Source organism: Trachemys scripta, chromosome 17, assembly GCF_013100865.1.
Source record: "Trachemys scripta elegans isolate TJP31775 chromosome 17, CAS_Tse_1.0, whole genome shotgun sequence".
Taxonomy (NCBI): domain Eukaryota; kingdom Metazoa; phylum Chordata; order Testudines; family Emydidae; genus Trachemys; species Trachemys scripta.
The window spans coordinates 8,706,697-8,727,032 of record NC_048314.1 but is presented as its reverse complement, the minus strand read 5'-3'; the positions used below and the strand labels follow the sequence as shown (position 1 = coordinate 8,727,032).

General features: G+C 48.9%; 1 protein-coding gene across 4 annotated transcripts in view; it reads left to right on the top strand.

Moving 5' to 3' along the window:
• The window catches only part of WHRN (whirlin), a 104,257-nt gene that overhangs the window by 46,005 nt on the left and 37,916 nt on the right, over positions 1-20,336 (top strand). For all 4 annotated transcript variants that reach the window (XM_034793889.1, XM_034793890.1, XM_034793887.1 and 1 more), the window contains exons 3-5: positions 1,008-1,133; positions 18,197-18,399; positions 18,911-18,947. In XM_034793889.1, the coding sequence (XP_034649780.1) occupies positions 1,008-1,133; positions 18,197-18,399; positions 18,911-18,947 (366 nt within the window). The remainder of the gene's footprint in view (positions 1-1,007; positions 1,134-18,196; positions 18,400-18,910; positions 18,948-20,336) is intronic.

Here is a 20,336-nt window from a genome sequence, read left to right as displayed (position 1 = left end):
ATGATCAACTTGCTTCTTGAGTAATTCTTTTATTGTTTTGTGCTGCCCAAGACCCTAATTCCCTTCCATCTCTCAATTTATCCCTTCCCTCTTTCCTCCCTCCTCTCTGCCATATCGTTCCTCTCCTAGCCTCTTTCACTTACCTTTCAGGCTTTTCTTTTGATCCTTTTCTTTCTCTTCTGCTTCTCTTTCTCTGAAAGGGAATCATTCTGGTGATCAGTTTATGATCTTACTTTACAGAGAACCCCAACCCAGGGCTGAATAACAAAATGACCATTGCTACATAATTGTGCAGGCAAATTTCTTTAGCCAGTCAAAGATTGTTTTTGTTATAATTACTCTTTGCCCTTAATAATGAAGTAGTTTGGGTCTTACCTAGGCTGTTGTGAAGTCTGATATCGATTCTCTGCTCCAGGTTGGAGAGACCTTTCTTCTTTTTGCTATTTTTATTTGTCATGATTACACATACAAACATGGCAAGGGCCCACAACCAATACTTCAGCTGTTTCCCTTGCCATCCTGCTCTCCCCGAGGACTCCGCTAGCGTGGCAGGAAAGTCGGCAAAAAACTAGAATGACTCACTTCCCTGCCTTGCAATGCAGCAGGCAGCCAGGTGGGGCGCTACAGAGCTGCTGTAGCAGGGAAGGGACAGCCACTGCTAAGATTGTGGCTGCAACACACCAGAACCATTCGGGGGCTGCCGCGGAGATAGCTGGAGGCGGCTAGGGAGGCGTTCCCCCCTCTCTCCTCCTCATAGCAAAGGGGCTGATTCATACCCTGTACAAGGAGCACATTTTCAGTTCATAATCAGCTAGATTCTCCGATTCTAGATACAAGCTGTCTTCTAAACACCATCTCCCTCGAGCCATGACGTAGGGCCTAGATGGCCAGTGGTTGGACACCATGTTGTCCAAGACGTGGGGTAGGGCCAGTGCCTCTTCCCTGCACCTGTAAAGTACTGGGCATGTCTGCAGGACTCCGTAAATACCAGCTCTCCCTCTCCACAGGTGAACCTGGTGCTGAACGAAGGAAAGTCCTTGGGCCTCATGATCCGAGGAGGAGCAGAATATGCGCTGGGCATTTACATCACCGGGGTGGATAAGGGCTCGGAAGCGGAAAGCACCGGCCTGAAGGTGAGAGGCGAGCGCGGAAGTGGGGGGAGGTTTGGGGCTCAGCTGGGAATGCATTTAGAGAGCAGGATCTCCAGCCGACGTGAGTCTCCGTACTCATGCTGCCGACACAGTAACCCAGCCATTGCACTGGGCCTCTAGGAGTCCACCTCAGCAATCCCCCTAGCGCTGAGCATTGCTCCTACTGAACGGATGAATGGTTACAGGCTGATTTTTTTTACACTGGGCTGTTAAAAACAGTCTGGAAGAGCTGCCATGGGGTGTGTGTGTGGGTGTATGTGTGTGTGTGTGTGTGTGTGTGCAGGGCCACTGTACACAATGGACGCAGCCCCTCTGAAGCAGGCGGCACCTGCCGTTCTGCACTAGTGCACTGCCCGTGGCGACCCATGCAGCCTTGTTTCCCATCCGAATGGAAGTCTCTCCACCAGGAGCTAGGCTGGTGTCTGGAGGGGAAAGCAAGTGTCACTCTCCCGTCTCCCTGTGCTGCAAGAGAAGAGACTTTTTTCTATTAAAGTGACTGGGCTTGGTGTCCCCCCCGGTGCATCTTTCTCATTCCGACCTGATCAGAGAAACCTGTCGTTGCTAGCCACTTGGAGCTGCAGTTTTGAACTCCTTCTAGAGTGACCAGATGTCACGTTTTTAAAGGGACAGTCCTGTTTTTTGGGACTTTTTCTTATATAGGTGCCTATGACTCCCCACCCCCTGTCCCGTTTTTTCACAGTTGCTATCTGGTCACCCTAACTCCTTCCTCTCAGTACTTCCGTGTGAGACTGCATTAGCTGCAGTGATGCGGGGCTGGGGAGCCTGCACTCACAGTAGCAGCAGCCGGCACGACACTATGTCTGTGTTGGTTTCCTTCCGCTTCAGGGACCTTCGCAAGAATAATCTCCATTAGCGATCGGCACCGTAGGTGGCAAATGCAGGGCTGAGCCTGTGCGCGGCTGCAGGCAGCCTAAATTGATGCGACTTGCCTCTGCTTCTGGCCACTTTCGCATCGCCGTATTCAATTCCTGCTGTTAGGACCAACTAGGCTGACCAGACAGCAAGTGTCAAAAATCGGGACAGGAGGTGGGGGGTAATAGGTGCCTATGTGAGAAAAAGACCCCAAAATCGGGACTGTCCCTATAAAAGCGGAACGTCTGGTCACCCTAGGACCAATGCCTGCTTCCAGGTTGTCTCCGAGATACAAGAACTCCGAGGATCTGCTACAGCACCTCCCATGGCATTCTCTCTGCAGCTGGGTTGCCCTCGTGCCCAGGGTTCGGTGCACGGTCACTGCTGAGGTGGCATAAGGCAAGGCCCTTTTTCTGCTTGACTCCCTGAGCCCAGTCCTTAGCCAGGAGAGAGGTTTCGGCAAGGGAAATGCAGGAGTTCAGCGGATGGCTCAGGCTTTGGTGGCAGATGCAATAGACAATGATTTAATATCAGACAGGAAAATTGTAAAGGAGTTGTAAAGAGATTCATTGGACTCTGGAGTAGTCCTTGGCTCCTCTGATTGGGAGCGTGTTTCAGAAGCAGGTTTTACAGGCTGTAATTTCTGGCTGTGCTGCTCAAAATAACCCAGTTCTGTTTGGCCTTTCTCGAAATGGCCCATCTCAGGGTCGCAACTTTGTGGTCTTCATCTCCATTTCAGTGCGATTCAGCAGTGACTGAGGGTAAGGTGTTGTGGGGGGAATTAATAGACTGTGCCTATTGCTTCAGTGTAGGACTGGTGGATAACAAACTCCTTGTGATCAGCTGTTTATGTTCCCTCAAGACATTGACAAAGGCCTGGATTATCAGGGATCGAGGTGTAATCCACCTTGATCCCACTTCCCCTGTGATGGGCTGGCAAATTACTCCCAGTACCCCACTGCTGCTAAACTTTCTGCAGCGGAGCGCTCATCCCACGTCCCGGCACTGCCCTTCTGACACTATTGCGGCATGTGCTAAATTGCCTGAGATTGGAGGCTGGAGAGGAAGGATGGGCCAAAGGTTAGGGGGCTCCTCTGGGATTTGGGTGATCCAGGTTCAATTCCTGCTCTGCTATAGACTTCCTGTGTGACCTTGGGCAAGTCATTCAACTTGTTGGTGCCTTAGTTTCCCATCTGTACAATGGGGATGATCACACTGCCCTGCCTCACAGGGTATTGTGCAGATAAACCCATTAAAGATTGTGAGGTGCTCCATTAATGCCGTGTTGGGGGCCAGGTAGGTACCTTACAGAGACTGAGAGCTAATCTTCCTTCAGTCTTTCTACTCCCAGCTGGCCCTACAAACCTTCAGCGTTGGACCATCCCCATTCTATTCAGTTCTTATACCACCCTTGTCACATGGCCTCTGGGCTTGTGGGCTTCTCCCTTTGGAACCACTCTGCCTACATGCCAGATCTTTAAAAACAGCTGTTCTTTGAGATAAAGGCACACCCCTGGCCCTGGGGAGACATTGACACTTCCCCTAGTTCATGTACATGAGGGGCAGCAGGAACAGTGCTCCATGGCAGCTGAAATCTCAGGGCAGCAACGTGATCCCATTCATGTTTACCATGGCACACGAGCTGCATTTTTTCCCCCTAATGTAAAAAGAAAACAGACGTGCCACCCGGGGCTGCCTTCGGACATAACGCAAGTCACTGGACTGAGGTGAGATCAAACCTGTGTGTTCCCAGCACCGACCTGTCAGACTCCCCCTGGTAAACACTGCAAGATTAATGGCAGGAGAGGGAGGGGAACTGGTCTCCATTCCCTGAGATGATTTTCATAATCGATGCCTCCGTGTTCCACCCAGCTCCCCCAACCAGCCCCCGTCACCACCCAGAGAAAATTGCTGCTTTCCTAGCTCAGCCAGGAGGCCAGAGCAGCTAATGGAACATCTGGGCCAAGGGAAATACGTATAGGAAAAAATAATAGCGGCCATATCAAGAATACAGCCTTCTATTATCACCCTCTCTGATTATTTCCATTTATAATACACAGCATTCTCTCTCCTCCTATCATTTCATCTCCCAGGCAGTAGAGGGAAGGAAATAATTGGAGACGCTTCTATAAAAATGCACCGTCTAATCCTGTGTTATTTTCTTGGCCAGGTGAGGATTAAGAGGTAGCGGCGTTTTCTATGCAAGGCTTCATGCCGTGAGCATTGTTTTCACATTACATCTCTGCCTATTGATCCTTTATGCCTTGCTCCTCGCTGTGCTGTTTTCCTGTAACTGGTTTGTGCGTGCCAGAAGCCTGACGCTTTGCTGAACACTGGGTTCTGCATGCTTGTGTATAGTTCTTTCTCCCTGATTTGCATACACTGCAAGCTGTAAATTTGGAAATATTTGGTGGAGGAAGGAACAGAAAGGGGCCTCTGTCTTGTTATTATCCACACAGGATGATACTTAGACTAAAGAATGCACATGCACACTCCCTAAGCTAATATGGGCAAAGGCACAGAGAGACATGATTCTAAGATGCGGAAAGAAACTGAAGTTAAACAAGTCCTTCCAAGTAACGGGTTATACCAGGCAAATAGAAAGACTTCGTTCCTTAGGGACATGATCCAACATCTGCTGGAGTTGATGGAAAGACTCCTAATTGACGTCAATTGGCATTGGATAAGGTCCTAAATTACCGGATAGCTCTATCATATTAAACTATGTTATCTGCCCTCAGCTATATTTAATATGGTGAATGATAATTTTATAAGTGGATCATTAACTCCAGTCCTATTAAGTGTTCACCCAAGGAGCCAACAAATATCAGCCATCTAAAGGATGGCCTTATGGTTAAGGTACTAGACTGGGATTCAGGGAATGTGGGTTTCATTCTTAGCTTTGCCACAGGTTCCCTGTGTGACCTGGGACAAGTCACTTACAGACCAACAGTATTTGGTGAAAAGCAGCCAATGGAGACAATAAACAAATGAGGAGAGCACAAATAGGGTTTTAAATGTGTAAATTTCAGCTCCCTTGGCCGGATTTTTCAAAGGAGCTGAACACTGTCTGAGCCACCAAGAGACCCAGTGGGCGTTGTACTTTCTTAGTCTTGAAAGCATCATCCTTAGCCTCTCTGTGCTTCGGGTACCCTCAAAGCCCAATACTACTTACTCACAGGGGCAAAGGGTTTGTTAAGGGCTTCCTGATCCTTACATGGATAATGCAAAGCATTCGGTGAAAGCCGACTCCCAGCTAATTAAAATCCTACTGCAATTCATAAGTACTAGCCTCAGAACATTAGAACATCCCAGTCGTGAAACAGAGAGTTCTTCGGGTGTCAAGAAAACAGCCTTGATTGTTATAAATGGTCAACACTGAAATATTTCTACCCAAGGTCATATTTTGTTTATTTTGTCATGAAACTTTTGACAGATTTTTCTGAACCTGCCCCAGTAAGTTTCTTTAATGAAAAATCCAGGATAATGTTTAACCCTATGTGACGGGTTGGATCACAGAACCCCCCTTGGGAGCTGCCACCTGATGTGCCAAGACTACCTCTGCCCCTGCTTTCCCTGCCAGCTCAGGACCCCAGCACCCTGTCTTGCTGAGCCAGACACTCCAGTCTGCTCCAACACAGACCCAGGGTCTGAATTACTTGCCCCAAAGCTGCAGGCTTAACCTGAAAGCAGCTTACAGAAGTGTTCTTGTCTTTAACACTCAGATGCCTAACTCCCAATGGGGTCTAAACCCAAATAAATCCGTGTTACCCTGTATAAAGCTTATGCAGGGTAAACTCATAAATTGTTCGCCCTCTATAACCCTGATAGAGGGATGTGCAAAGCTGTTTGTCCCCTCCCCCCCCCCAGTATTAACACATACTCTGAGTTAATTAATAAGTAAAACGTGATTTTATTAAATACAGAAAGTAGGATTTAAGTGGTTCCAGGTAGTAACAGACAGAACAAAGTAAGTCACCAAGCAAAATAAAATAAAACACGCAAATCTATGTCTAATCAAACTGAAGACAGATAATCTCACCCTTAGAGATGCTTCAGTAAGTTTTTTCCTCAGACTGAACCCCTTCCAGGCCTGGTCACAATTCTTTCCCCTGGTACAGCTCTTGTTCCAGCTCAGGTGGTAGCTAGGGGATTCTTCATGATGGCTCTCTCCTTTGTTCTGTTCCACCCATTTGTATATCTTTTGCATAAGGCAGGAATCCTTTGTCCCTCTCTGGGTTCCCACGCCCTCCTTCTCAATGGAAAGACACCAGGTTAAAGATGGATTCCAGTTCACGTGACATGATCACATGTCACTGCAAGACTTCAAGCCTTCATTCCTCCCAGCCTGATTCACAGAAAGGCTTGCCTGCAAACAGAGCCATCCACAGTCAATTGTCCTGGTTGAGGGGAGCCATCAAGATTCCAAACCACCATTAATGGCCCACACTTAGAATAATTACAAATGAGTTCTATTTCATATTTCTAGTTTCAGATACAAGAGTGATACATTTATACAAACAGGATGACCACACTCAGTAGATTATAAGCTTTGTAATGAAACCTTACAAGAGACCCTTTGCATGAAGCATATCCCAGTTACATTATATTCACTCATTAGCATCTTTTTATAAAATCCTATAGACTGCAATGTCACACCCTAACTCTGAGAATCCCTGTAAATAATTCCTTCCCCATCCAGGTAGACTGCCCCTCCTTAGTTATTCCTTTGCCTAACTAGACCAAGTTAGCTCTCCTAATCTTACTTCATAAATCAGTCCCTCCAGCCCCTGATCACTTTTCCTGCTTTCTGAACTCCGGTCACCTTCCTGGTAACGTGGCACCCAGCAGAGACCGTAATATTCCAGGTGTGATTGGTCAACAACTGCTTATAGAGGCTAATCACAGCTCAGTGAAGTGAATGGAAAGCCTCTAACTGGACCATGCCCATAGAGAGGGGCTATGACCTCCCTGCTCTGCCATCTGATGCCTTTGCATGTGCCAGACGACACGTGCATTGGTCTCATTTGCTATCCATCATCACTCTAGGTCTGTTCAATATTACTGCCTCCCACCGATTGAGTCTGGGCGCCTCAGATTATATCCCCTTGTATATTAGATCACATTCTTCCAAGTTGATTCTTTTTTTTTTCTTTTCTGACCATGTTTCGAATCTCTCTGGGTCTTTGTATTAGTTCTCTATCTTGGCTAGGGTTTGCAACTCCTTCTAGTTTAATAGATATTAATGTCATTTCACCTTCATCTTCTGGTATATTAATGATGTTAAATGAGGCCAGTCCTTACACTAACCCCTGTAGCATCCCATTAGCCACCTCGCTCCCAGATCAATTAAATGCTAGTTAGCATTACCTTTCCGTTTCAAGGCTTTTCACTCACGTTCAGTCCTCCCCAAGCCAGTTTGAATTAATTTTTCAAGGTGCAGTGTCCAACTCTTTACTGAAATCCATCTATAGTCCATCCACTGCACCTCCCTTCATCTAGTCATCTTGCGGTTCTCTCCAAACAAGCCACCAAGATTGTCCAGCAAGATTTGCTCTGTATAAACACATCTTGCTGGTTCCATTGCCCTCTATTGGTAGTGCTCGGCGCCAATATTTTGGGGCAGATTTTCAAAAGTGCTCAACTCCCAGTAGTTCCCATTGTTGACACCCAATGTGATGAGCCCTTTGAAAATCTGTTCAACAATGTCCGGCGCAGTGATTTTTCTCTCTGAATACTTCTCTTATTTCTGCCTTTATTCCCCTTATTGGAGCTAGAGTTACAGTACAGTTATTGCCAGGATCAACTTTAAAAAACCAAACCAAACCTGGTACTACATTTTCTCTTCAGTAGTCATTAGTTGTCCTTGGTTTATGAAAAATGGTTATTGGTGTTAATTAGTAAAATCCCTGGCAAAAATGTGTAGAATGTGGGCTGACGGATTTGTGTATGCTCAGTTTTTCCAAGTATTCCATCATTTGCTTTTCATCAATAACTATTTTACAAGATCTGTAATGTATAGGTATATTTTGCCTGCAGTTTCTCCTCTCTTATTATTATTCCAGTAGCACTTACGGGTCCTAATGGAGATTGGGGCCTCATGACGGTAGGCACGATGCAAAACACATAGTAAGCAACAGTTTCTGCCATGAATATTTTATAAGCTAAATAGCCAAAGGGCAAGCAGGAGGTGAAACAGGTTACTGATAGATGAAGTGAGCTGTCAAAGATTACACAGCAGGTCAGTGGCAGAGGCCACAAGAGCCTAGGTCTTCTGAGTTCAAGTTAGTGTTCTTTTTGCTGGACCACACACAAAACAGCACCAGAAACTGCTGGCTAAGACGGTGTTCTCCGGTCACCCCAAGGCACTGTTATAACAGCACAAACTGATTGTGCTGCACCCCACCACAGGCGTCTGCTCCGGCACCTGTAATGCCTGATCTAATCATGGTGCTAGGTCTCCTTCATTTCCTTTGTCTGCTCCCCTCCCTAGACTCCTCATTATGGAAAGGGCTTGCTGGTGTTTTGGACCTCTATGAAATAGTTATAAGATCGCTCATTAAAACTGCATCTCTGTCTTGTACAAAAAAAAATGAAAATTTAATACCCGATATGAAAAACTATTAAAGATTCATAATTGCAATAAAACTCCTTGATAGAACTTGAATTGTCATCGTTTTAGTACTGCAATGCCATAGACACTCCTTCTTTTAGCAGCAAAACTCCATTCCAGTATGGATTGCTCAATGCCTTAAAGAGGCCCAGAAGGTGATGCTCATTGCACATTTAATTCAAGGCTTCTTCACCCCGACGTACGTCTGTCTTAGCCGGTTAGACTGTTGCGTAATTTACCCTAGTTGTTTCTATGGCGGTTAGGAATTTTCTGAACGCTGGTTTAAAGGCGTGTGAAGGGAATTTGTGAATTCTGCTCTCTGAGGACATCAGAACTCGTGACATTTGTGAGTTAAACTCACTCTAACAAAGCAGCGGGGCTGCCAAGTTTGCTGTCTGCCTGACCCCATCTGCAGCTCTTTCTCCAATTTGCCTGGTTTCTGTATCTCACCAGCTTAGACACATTCAGCTTGATCTGCTTCCAGAGCCGGCGTAGAAACTTAGCGCCTGATCCTGGAGCACCTTCCACTGGGGAAAGCCGAGGAGGGAACAGAGCAAGTTTGAGCAGGGCGAATGGCTGTTATGAGCCTCTTGCTCCGAATCTTGTGCTGCTGTTCCCAGGAGAGGCAGCAAGAAGCCATACAGAAATGTGGGGAGCTGGGATTCCAGGCCACCAGTCACCAGCTCCGTTTTAAGCAACAGAGGGTCCTGTGGCACCTTTGAGACCAACAGAAGTATTGGGAGCATAAGCTTTCGTGGGTAAGAACCTCACTTCTTCAGATGCTGAAGGTGCCACAGGACCCTCTGTTGCTTTTTACAGATTCAGACTAACACGGCTACCCCTCTGATACCAGCTCCGTTTTGTATCACTGCCTTTCAAAGGCTATGTTACAACTACTGGCTTTCTTCTTCCCCTGGTACTGCCAGCACTGATGTCCTAGTGGGCTCTGCTCAGTGACAAAGGGGACTGGGAGGTACTGAGTTCTATTTCAGACTCCTGGTGTGGTCTGGAGTGAGTCTCTGGCCTCATCTGCACCAGTCCTTTCTTCCGAGCCGCTCCACAGCTGGTGGGGCTGCTACCACGCAGGGCATCAGCCGCTACTGGTGTTTTACCACCATCTTGTTAGCCAGTATTATAAAATGAACCAGGATGCTTATGCTCCCTGCATGCTTTTGCATTTATGTTAAGCTTTATTGTGGAAATTTACTGAGGAGTTAAATTGTTCAAGGCTGGGGGTTTTTTGTACGTGCCTGTGGGATCCTCTCCGGAGTATTATATATGAATGTTGCTAGGCACTGGAGTACAAAACAGTAGTTCACATTATGGGTCTAATACTATTTGTACTTTACGGTCTACTGGCATCCGGAATGGCAGTGTATGGAACGCAGAGGCGAAAAAGGGAGTGAGGTATATTAATCTCTTGCTTGTCGTAAACAAGCACCCTATACAAATAACTCAAATGAAGCTCGTCCTTTGGAGCAGACACAGATTGAAAACTGCTTCCCAGGACTGGGTAAAATATTAACCCTTTCTCTGGTCAATAAAGCCGATGGATCTTAGCTTATCTGACATTTCATTCGTCAATAATCGAACACTAACAATCCTCTCCGCAACCATGAGCTCAATGCTGGGAGATTCTTGCTGCCTGGGGATAATGATGATGCTTCTTGTCCAAGCACTTTGAGCTCCTTCCAGGCAAGATGCGGGAGGAGGTGGTATTCAGAAGGGGGGAATGGTCCAGCCAGGAGGAGCAGCTGCATCTGTCTTTGCTGACTGAACTCTTGTTGTGAGTGCTATTACAGTCTGACTCTTAGCTGGCTGGAAAGTGCCATTTTCACGTGGGCTGCGTGACTGAGGTTTGGGTTACTGCACCGGACCTGTTTGCTAGAGAGAGACAATAGTCAGATGCCCTCTGCTGCAATGGCACATGATGGGGTGGTTTTGCAGAGATGGGAGAGGCAGAATCGGTTTCCAACACACCTGCAATTATATAGAATTCAGGAAACGTTGGGCCTGATTCTCAGCTCATGCCGGCGTTACCCCAGTTTAACTCTGATCCCAGGAGAGTTGCACGTAGGACTGGGACTCTATATCTGTAGCAGACACTGGACACTTATGGAATAACCTGCTCACAAGGAAAGTTTCTGTCTTACCCCCATCAGCCACTAGTTTGTTAATGACCTGAAGCATGAGGGCTTGTATCCCTTACAGATTTTGTTTTATTCTAGTTTTAACTATAGAAGGGGAGGCACTGTTGTCTACTGGTTAGAGCCCTGGCCTGGGAATTGGGAGACATGAGTTCTATTCCTGGCTCTGACACTGGCCTGCTGGGTGACCTTGGGAAATTACTTCACTTCCCTGTGCTTCAGTTTTCCATCTGTAAAGTGGGGCTAATGATTCTGACCTTTGTAAAGCACTTGGAAATCTACTCATGAAAAACTCAGGGACTTATTTTATATGGATATAAAGTGATTTATATCTACAGATCTCAATGCACTTTACCAAGGAGGTCAGTATCTTCATCCCCATTTTACAGAGGAGGAAACTGAGGCACAGAGGTGGGGTGACTTGTTCAGGGTCACCCAGTAGGCCAAGCGCAGAGCTGAGAATAGAACCCAGGTTGGCTGAGTTACAGTACTGTGCCTTTAGCTCTTATAAATGCCTTTTTTAGCCTCAGTGCTAACTTGCGGCACAGAGTTCCACAGATCGTGCACGGAATCCCAATTGATTTCCTCTGATCAGTTTAGAATATGCTGTCTTTCCATTTAATTGAATGCCCTTTGTTCTCTTCTTATGACAGAGAGTAAGTGAGAAGCACCCGACTCATCTTCTCGATCTTATTCAGTATTTTGGATACCTCTGCCACCTCCCCTCTCCTGTGTCTGCTCTCTAAATGTGACAGTTCTAACCTTTCTAATCTGTCCTTGCCTGGAAGCCTTTCTATGACGCTGATCATCTTTGTTGCCCTCCTCTGGGACGTTTTCTATTTCTGCTGGTATCCTTTCAGAGACGAGAGTGACCACAGTTGAAGGGTGTGCTCAGGTGAGGGCATACAATTGATCTGTAGAACAGTTGGGGGCTATTCTCTATGTTTGGCTTTACACAAAATCTTGTTCCCCCCCCTTTTTTTTTAAACCACTGCTGTATATTGAGCAGATGTTCCTTGAACTGTGCACCATGCTGCCTAGGTTTTTCTCCTGACCATCAAAGTGCGTGTGTTGTTCCTTGCGATGTGTGTGACCTTACACTACTCTACAAATAACGGTACCTGCATTGTGTTGCCCAGTCAGCCCCCAACTTTGTTAGGTCCTTCTTGTTGTCTGAGTCTGAATAATTGTGTCATCCACAAATCTTACCTCTCCTGGGTTCCCCCCTCACAGGTTTCATTTCCTGACGCTTTTGTGCTCAATCCTCTGTCGCAGCCACATAGTTATGTGCATTTACTAATATCGGTATGATTTCCATGTCACTCTTGGAGATCTCAAGGGATCAAATGAGTCCTGGTTTATCAGGCAGAGAGCAAGTCATTAGTTAGAAGTCTCCTTTGTGGGATGGGGATTTCATGCCAGAGGAACCCAGAGCACTTCGTAAATTATACACAGGGATCAGTTCACCTGCCACTGACATCCAGCTGTTTCTGGGATGGAACAGCACCTCCCTATGGATCAGAGCAATGCTGTGCAACACAACCAGGGTGGAGCTTCAGTGCAACAGAGAGACAAGCCAGAAGGGTCCACCAGCCCTTTATTTCAGTTTTACTCCTTCTGCATCTACCACACCCAGATACAGCCCTTTGCACTTCCTAGTACGATCCATACCAAATCTCTTAAAGGTATAGTCCGGTGGTTCTCAAACTTTTGTACTGGTGACCCCTTTCACACAGCAAGCCTCTGAGTGCGACCCCCCCCCATATAAATTAAAACCACTTTTTTACATATTTAACACCATTCTAAAGCCTGGAGGCAAAGCAGGGTTTGGGGTGGAGGCTGACAGCTCGCAACTCCCATGTAATAGCCTCTCGACCCCCTGAGGGGTCCCGACCCCCAATTTGAGAACCCCTGGTATAGTCCATTACACATAGCGAATTTGGGATAGGGAGAGGTGCGAGCTAGTCCTCTGGCCCTCTAACACGTTTCTCTGTGTGGAACACGTGCACCTCGCCTGGGAGCAGCATTGGGAAGGAAAGGGGACGGAGCTCGTGAGCCAGACCCTAGAACCCAGCTAACCGAGGATTCTCTTCTGTGCCTTCTGCCGTTCGGATCCATTTTGTGGAATTTCTCAATAGCCGGCACCAGGAGGGGAAAACAATCGCAGCGCAGGCTGGCTGGCATTAGGCAGTGCAATTAAAGGAGCCGTTTGCATCTTTAGGGGCTCAGCAGGAGATTATGGCACCAGGATGACAAAAGCAGACAAGAGCAAGTGTCTCTGTTGCCTGCGGGCACTGGGACCAGATTATCTAACTCCTTCAGAGCACTAACAGCCCCCTCAAACCCTTCATGGTAGGCTGGGGAGCTCAGGCTGAAAGCTTCATGGTTGGAGAGTAGAGACTGGCCTTGCTCCAGTGTTGCCCAACGAGAGACCTCTCAAGGCCGAGGCTGCAATATATTCTGGTGCCACGTGGCGTATGGTAATTGGCAGCTCCCCCCTGCCCTGACACACACAGTAATAAAAGCAATAATAATAGGTAGCATTTTTCTCGGTGGACTTCACCAAGTTGCATGAACATTGTTCTGAAGAGAGGCCGGGCCGATGGTTAGGATGCTAGTGGCAGGCTTGGCAAACCCGAGTTTAATTCTTGGGCAAGTCACTTAGTCCCTCTGGGTCTCAGCTCCCCATCTGTTAAATGAGGGTGCTGGCGCTGTCATACCTCAAGGGTTGGGTGAGGCTCAGATAACAGTGGCAGCATAAGCCGACTGATCATTACCCCCACACCCCGTGGCACAGATGTTAAATGACTTTTGCAAGCTAGTCAGTGTCAGGAAAAGAACCTAGGTCTCCTGATGCTTTATCCTTGACACACGCAGCCAAATTCTGCTCCCTGTCGCATTGAAATCAATGGAAGTACAGCAGTAAAACTCATGGGCGGCGTGTGCACCCCCTGTTTGGGGAGGCTAGCCCCCATCCCGCCTCTTCCACCCAAGGCTCTGCCCCTTCCACTGCCCCACTCTCGCAGGTTGGACTGCCAACACAGCCCCAAACCCAGCTGGCACCTGGAGCAGTCCCGAACCCCTGCCAGACAGCCAGCGGCCTGAAGCAGCCCCGAACCCCGGCTGTCCCCACGGCGCCCGGAGGACCCCCAAGACCCGGCCAGACAGCTCTGAGCCCCGCCATGGTGGGCAGAACGAGCCACACTGGAACTGATTTTTCATTTTATTATATTTATTATATTTAGCTTCAGCTCCCCTCCAAACAGGGAGTTACTGAAGGTAATGGCTTGTTCCACTGAAATCGAAGCATAAAGACAACAGCTTTGTCAGAACAAAGGTCTAAACAGAAGGCTGTGGTTAAGCAGATATGAAAGAGCTGTTTCAAAGAAGCTGCTTATCAGAAACTTAGGGGATCGTGATACAGAGTGGAGGGAAGAGCTGATTTGGATACACTGGAAGCCAAAAAAAAAAAAAAGGCCCAAAACAATGTTCCATATCAAGCAGTGTGGAGCAGCCTGAGGAAGTCTCTGATTACAGTGGAAATATGGGCTATGAAATGAAATGACAGATGATCTTCATTAAAGGACAGGGAGGATTAAGAGGCAGAAGAAAGATGAAGTTTAGTCCCTGCCCTCATCCCCGAAGCTGGCCTGATTTGGAAGCAGGAGTGAGACACTGTGGAATTAACCCCAGATGCTGCAATGAGGGATTGGAGTCTCACAACGTTGGCGGGTGTTTTATGGCCAGTCGACTGCATGCAAGTGGGCAGGGACAGAGATTGAAAAGATGTCAGCTGTTGGTGTTCTGCTCAGGAGGACTACCAGCGGGTGGAGAAGACCTCTGTCTATCTTTGCATAGTTTGGAGTTATTTTTAGCCAAGGGGGATTTTGGAGCACTGCACATTAATAAATGGAGTGGGGAGATTGGTCTGGACCAGGACTGGCTCCAGGGTTTTTGCTGCCCCAAGCGGCAGAAAAAAAAGAAAATGAAAAAAAAGCCGCGATCGCAATTGCGATCGGCGGTAGCTCCACCGCACCGCTTTTTTCTTCGGCGGTAATTCGGTGGCAGGTGCTTCCCTCCTAGAGGGATCCGCCTCCGAATTGCCGCCGAACAGCCCGATGTGCCGCCCCTTCCCCTTGGCCGCCCCAAGCACCTGCTTGCTGGGCTGGTGCCTGAAGCCGTCCCTGGTCTGGACTGGAACCCTGGGTACAAGCTCCTTCAAGGTTCACAGGTTGGCCCATTTTGGCTAACTGCGTGACTGCCTATTGCTAACGTAAAGCCGCAAACATAGAGCAAAACTCCACAAGGAAGAACTAAGTTCACAGGGACTGTGCTGAACTGACCAATGTGTCCCCATTGCCCTTTACTGCACAGAATCCGCACTGCTCCACACTTGCATCTGAAGAAGTGAGGTTCTTACCCACGAAAGCTTATGCTCCCAATACTTCTGTTAGTCTTAAAGGTGCCACAGGACCCTCTGTTGCTTTTTACTGCTCCACTGTGTGTCATATATGTTATACTGCTAACAGCTGATGGGTATTCTCCCTGAGCTCAGCTGGGAGTGGCTGTGCTGTTGCAGTAGGTTCAGGATCTGAGTTCTGTCCCTGCTGTTGCCAGGATATTCCAAGTGGCCCTGACTGACAGGCTAGTGAGAAGTTTGAAGTGGCCAATTGTTCGCTCTGCAGGTGACTCCCCATTACATTTTCAAGACGGAGTGAGAGTGAGGTGCCTGCCACACCCTTGTTTGCTGAGGGCTGTGCCCTGTCATGCCAAGAGATGGACTTCTTGCTGCAGATAAAACTCTCAGCAGTGCTGTAAAATGATGCATCCATGTGACACTCCAGGCAGCCACCATCTGGCTGCAAAGTGACAGTCTCCAGCAGCCTGGATGCCCGAGCCAGAGAGATTATAAATTGGTTTCCCCTACGACCCTGTGATGAAGCTCCAGGAGGCCAGCCCACGGGAGGCAGCAACACTTCTTGCTCTGAGTGGGTGCCGGGTGCAAATGGATTAACAGAGCAGAGTTGTTAAAAACAGTGCAATGTATCATGCAGAATGCGCGCCCCTCCCCGGAGCGAATTACCCAGAGCCACGGAGCAGGGTTTGCCGCTCAAAACGGAACCAAGCCCAGATGTCATCCGGACTTGGAAGGGTGAACAGCTGACATGCAAACTGATCAGGGGAGGGGAGTGTTTTCCCAGCTCCTGGCTGATTTGTTTAACTGGCTTGGTTTGTAAGCGCCGTGTGGGGGCTGGGAAATCAGCTGGGGGCTTAGGAGTGATTACAGAATAAGGGGACAGCGTTAATCCAGCCTGTGAATCTAGGGCCAGATCCTGCTGGCTTGAATGAGATGAGGCTCAGGTCTTCACTACGGGGGAGGGGGGGGTCGATTTAAGATACGCAAATTCAGCTACGCGAATAGCGTAGCTGAATTCGACCTATCGGAGCCGACTTACCCCGCTGTGAGGACGGCGGCAAAATCGACCTCCGTGGCTCCCCGTCGACGGCGCTTACTCCCACCTCCGCTGGTGGAGTAAGAGCGTCGATTCGGGGATCGATTGTCGCGTCCCAACGAGACGCAATAATTCAATCCCTGAGAGATCAATTTCTACCCACCGATTCAGATGGGCAGTGTAGACCTAGCCTTAGACTCCCAGGGACAGGATGGTAATAAAACAGGTGATTTCCCCCTGGGAGCACGAAGAGAAGAGGTTGCAGGGTCAGGTCAGGTCCCAGCGAGAGAAGCCGTCAACAGCGACACAGATTGGTTACTGGAGGAATCAATGCAGCCCCACTGGAGCTCCAAAGCCTTTAATTACCTACATGTCTATTGAGTGACAAATGCAGCTAACCAGGGACCATCCAACTGAGGCTGAGGACAGCTTTGTGATACCGAGACGCCAGCCAGAGGAGAAAGAGGGGAGGAACTGTGAGAGAATTTGAGGGCAAGCTTGGCGCTAGTATAAATGCAGAGGTTGAACTCAGTGAGGGGGGGATTAGTGGGAGGTCACAACAGGATAATGGGGGAAGCCGACAGCAGCCAGCAGAGGGGTGGCCAGGGGAAACTACAAAGTCGGTGAAAAATACTAAACTCTGTTCCATTTAAAAAAAAAATCCGTATTTGCCCCAAAGCGACGTTCATCCCTCACTTCTGTGCCCAGTGGGCAACCGGCTAGTGATTGCTCATCGCGCACGGTTGGGACCGGCTTTTCAGAAGAGCTCCACTCCTGTTTAGAGTATGTCTACACTGGAGTTAAAAACCCAGGGCTGGCTTGTGCCGGAGTCATGGGACTCCGGCTGCGGGGCTGTTTCATTGCAGTGTAAATATTCAGGCTGGGCTCTAGGACCCTGTGAGGTGGGAGGGGCCCTGAGCTTGTGCTGCAGCCCAAGGCTAAATATCGGCAATAAAACAGCCCTTTAGCCCGAGTCAGCTGGCATGGGCCAGCCGCGGGTGTCTCATTGCCGTGTAGACTTATTTAGACACCAGGTTTTCAAAGCACTCACCCCCTGGTGTGTACCCCATGTGCTGAACTTTTTGGAAAACCCGGCCACTTAGTTGGTCCCTATAAGAGCATGTCTACACTGCAAGGGAGGGTGTGATTCCAGCAGGTGTAGGCATACAGTAATAGCGTAGCTGTAGCAGCCTGGGCCAGCAACCCAAGTACATAGCCAGGCTCCCCAGCCGGCTTGTGCATTGGTTGTTAGCCTGTTCCACCATCTCTACGCCACTGTTGTTACCCCTGCTAGCTAGATTAAAGCTAGCATCGGTAGGGATACCCACACTACGCTCACCCCTTCCCTTGCTAAAGGCAGCTGATCCCTTTAGAATATCTTACCCTGGAAATGTAACCCAGTGGTGAGCATGTGTTATGGGTGCCTCTCTATGCCTGGTCCACAGACGAGATGAGTTGGGTGATTTAGCTTAAGCTGTAGTAGCTCCCGCTTTTAGTTCTGCGGGTCCCCAGTTCAACCCCTCAGTGAGTTGGCCAAGGTGGTGGCCATCACAGGAAGGTTTTTTGCAACTATATCAAGAGGAAAGGAAATATAGGGAGATATACCTATATCTCATAGAGCTGGAAGGGACCCTGAATGGTCATTTAGTCCAGCCCCCTGCCTTCACTAGCAGGACTAAGTACTGATTTTTGCCCCAGATCCCTAAGTGGTCCCCTTAAGGATTGGGCTCACAACCCTGGGTTTAGCAGGCCAATGCTCAAACCACTGAGCTATCCCTCCCCAGTAATGCCAGGAGAGGGGCACTGCTCTGTAGATAAGGCATGACACCAGGATATGCGGTGGATACCTGGTAACACCGGATTAGCACCAGCGAGAGGAATGCTTGGCTCTAACATGAAGAGATGCCTGAGAGGTCTGCCGGGCTCGCCCAGGTCACTCATTTGTCCCTGTGTCTGCAGGTGGGAGATCAGATCCTGGAGGTGAACGGCAGAAGCTTCCTCAGCATCCCCCACGACGAGGCGGTGAAGTTGCTGAAGTCGTCGCGACACCTCATCATGACTGTGAAGGACATCGGAAGGCTGCCGCACGCCCGCACCACAGTGGATGAGACCCAATGGATAGCGAGCTCCCAGATCGGAGAGACCCCAGTGAACACAGCAGGGTTTGTATGCGTTCAGCGCGGGATCTGTGGAACCTTGCTTTGTATGGCCTGCAAGCCAGCATCCCATGTACTCTGTACAGAGTTGCCTGGATATCGTTTTGTGAGATTAGTGACCTGTACTCCATGACTTGGCCTGCTATGATCCATGAACCTGTTATATGTACCTGTAATCTGGAACCCAGCAACCCGTGGCCTGAAACCTAGCACCCCCGTCCTAGAACCTGGTAACCTATACTCTAGGACCATATTTTGGAACCCAGCAGACTGTGCCCATAGCCTAGAACCCAGCAGTATGGGACAGTGCCACGGAGTCTAGAACATATCTCCCCCTGGTCTAGAAGCTATTAGTCAGAGACGTATGGCCTGCAACTTAATAGTCTAGTGTTAAGCTAGAACAACGGGGGAGGGGCAAACACCCTTTTTAATAAGGTCCATGCCAATAAGTCCCACCCTGCCAATTCGGGCTGTTCTGAGCTGGCTCGGTGCTAAAGGTTGTTCTCTCTCCTCCCAGGGCAGCTGGTGATCACACAGCAGAGGCAACGGCAAAGGTAGGACTCCAGACCTGGGGAGATGAAAGGGGACGCATGAGGGGTCCCTCGGGCTGGAATTCGGCCTTGGCCTGGGCAGGCTGGAAAGCCAGTTATACCCCAGGAATGCATGAAAGGCAGCACAGCTTCCACGGGGAGAGGAGCGCCGTCTTTGCATAGCTGCCTTGCTCTCTTTGGTCAGTACATATCTCGCGCTCTGGGAGATCAGCTCCCTTCTCCCGCAATATGAACCCAAACCCCACTTTCCCCCCGCCCCCATGCTCCAGGAGCCCTTGGAATCCGAACCTGGGTCCTGACCCAAATTTTGGCCAGATTCTGATCGCTGTTACACCGGCGGCCGTGCGGAGTCCTTGCAGCCAAGCGAACAGAGCACCGGTGCGGGAGATCCAAATCCAGCGCCCTCTCGTTTAAGCCCGCTGAACCAAAGACCCAAACAATCCAGGGTGCTGGAAATGCAGCTCTGCGTGTTGTGGGTTGAGCGTGTTCCCAGCTTGAAGACTCTTGCTCTGGGACAGCCCATCGCTCGGCTCCCTCGTTCCATTGCACCTCTTGCCATTCCCCTCCTTTCAATAGCCTCCTCGTCCTAATGCTCGCCAGCGGCTCATCTCTTGTGAAGCTAGGGCCAGCCTACTGGAGCAGCAGGGATCTGGGAGGGAAGCCGCGGCTCTGTGGGGTGCAGCTGGCAGGTAATTGATGTCCAGTTGTCAGCGGTTTATCTTGTGGAAAAACATTAAAAAGCTTGTAAGTTGCTCTTAATTACCCTAGCAGTTCTCAGCTCCCTCCCCTATCCCCTCAGACAGTCCCAGCTCTCTCCCTCCTCCCTCCATTTCTTTGACCTCCCTTCCCCCCTCCCCCCAGAGGATGAGTTTTGCAGGCTGCTGTGATTTATGATGTGATTTCTTCAATCCTTTGCCTGGGCACTGCAGTTTCTGCTCCATTTCCTATCACTGGGGAGGGGGGAAACAGTGGGATCAGCTGTGGGTTTTCATGGGGCACAGTGGTTTTTATAGTGATAGATAAACAGTGACATTCAGCGGCATGAGATGGTGGTCTTGCAACAGGGCAGTGGCAGGATGCAATAGTGTGACAGTGCAAAGGATTCTGGGATGCAATCGTGTGACAGTGCAAAGGATTCTGGGGAAATGCTGCAGTGGCCAAGGATCGATTCTGGATCCCAACCTTCCGAGAGGTTTTGCAGGCCATGATAAAAAACAGGGTAGTAGGTACACAGATCTGTGTGTGCCACCTCCCAATGATCTTTGAGTTGGCAGTAGGGTCGGCTCTGAAGAGAACTTCTCATCAGGCTCTGGTGCTGAAAGAAGATGCATCTTGCCAAGCATGCATATGGTGGCTGGCTTTTTAAATAGCTTTGATGGCCAACAGAAATAG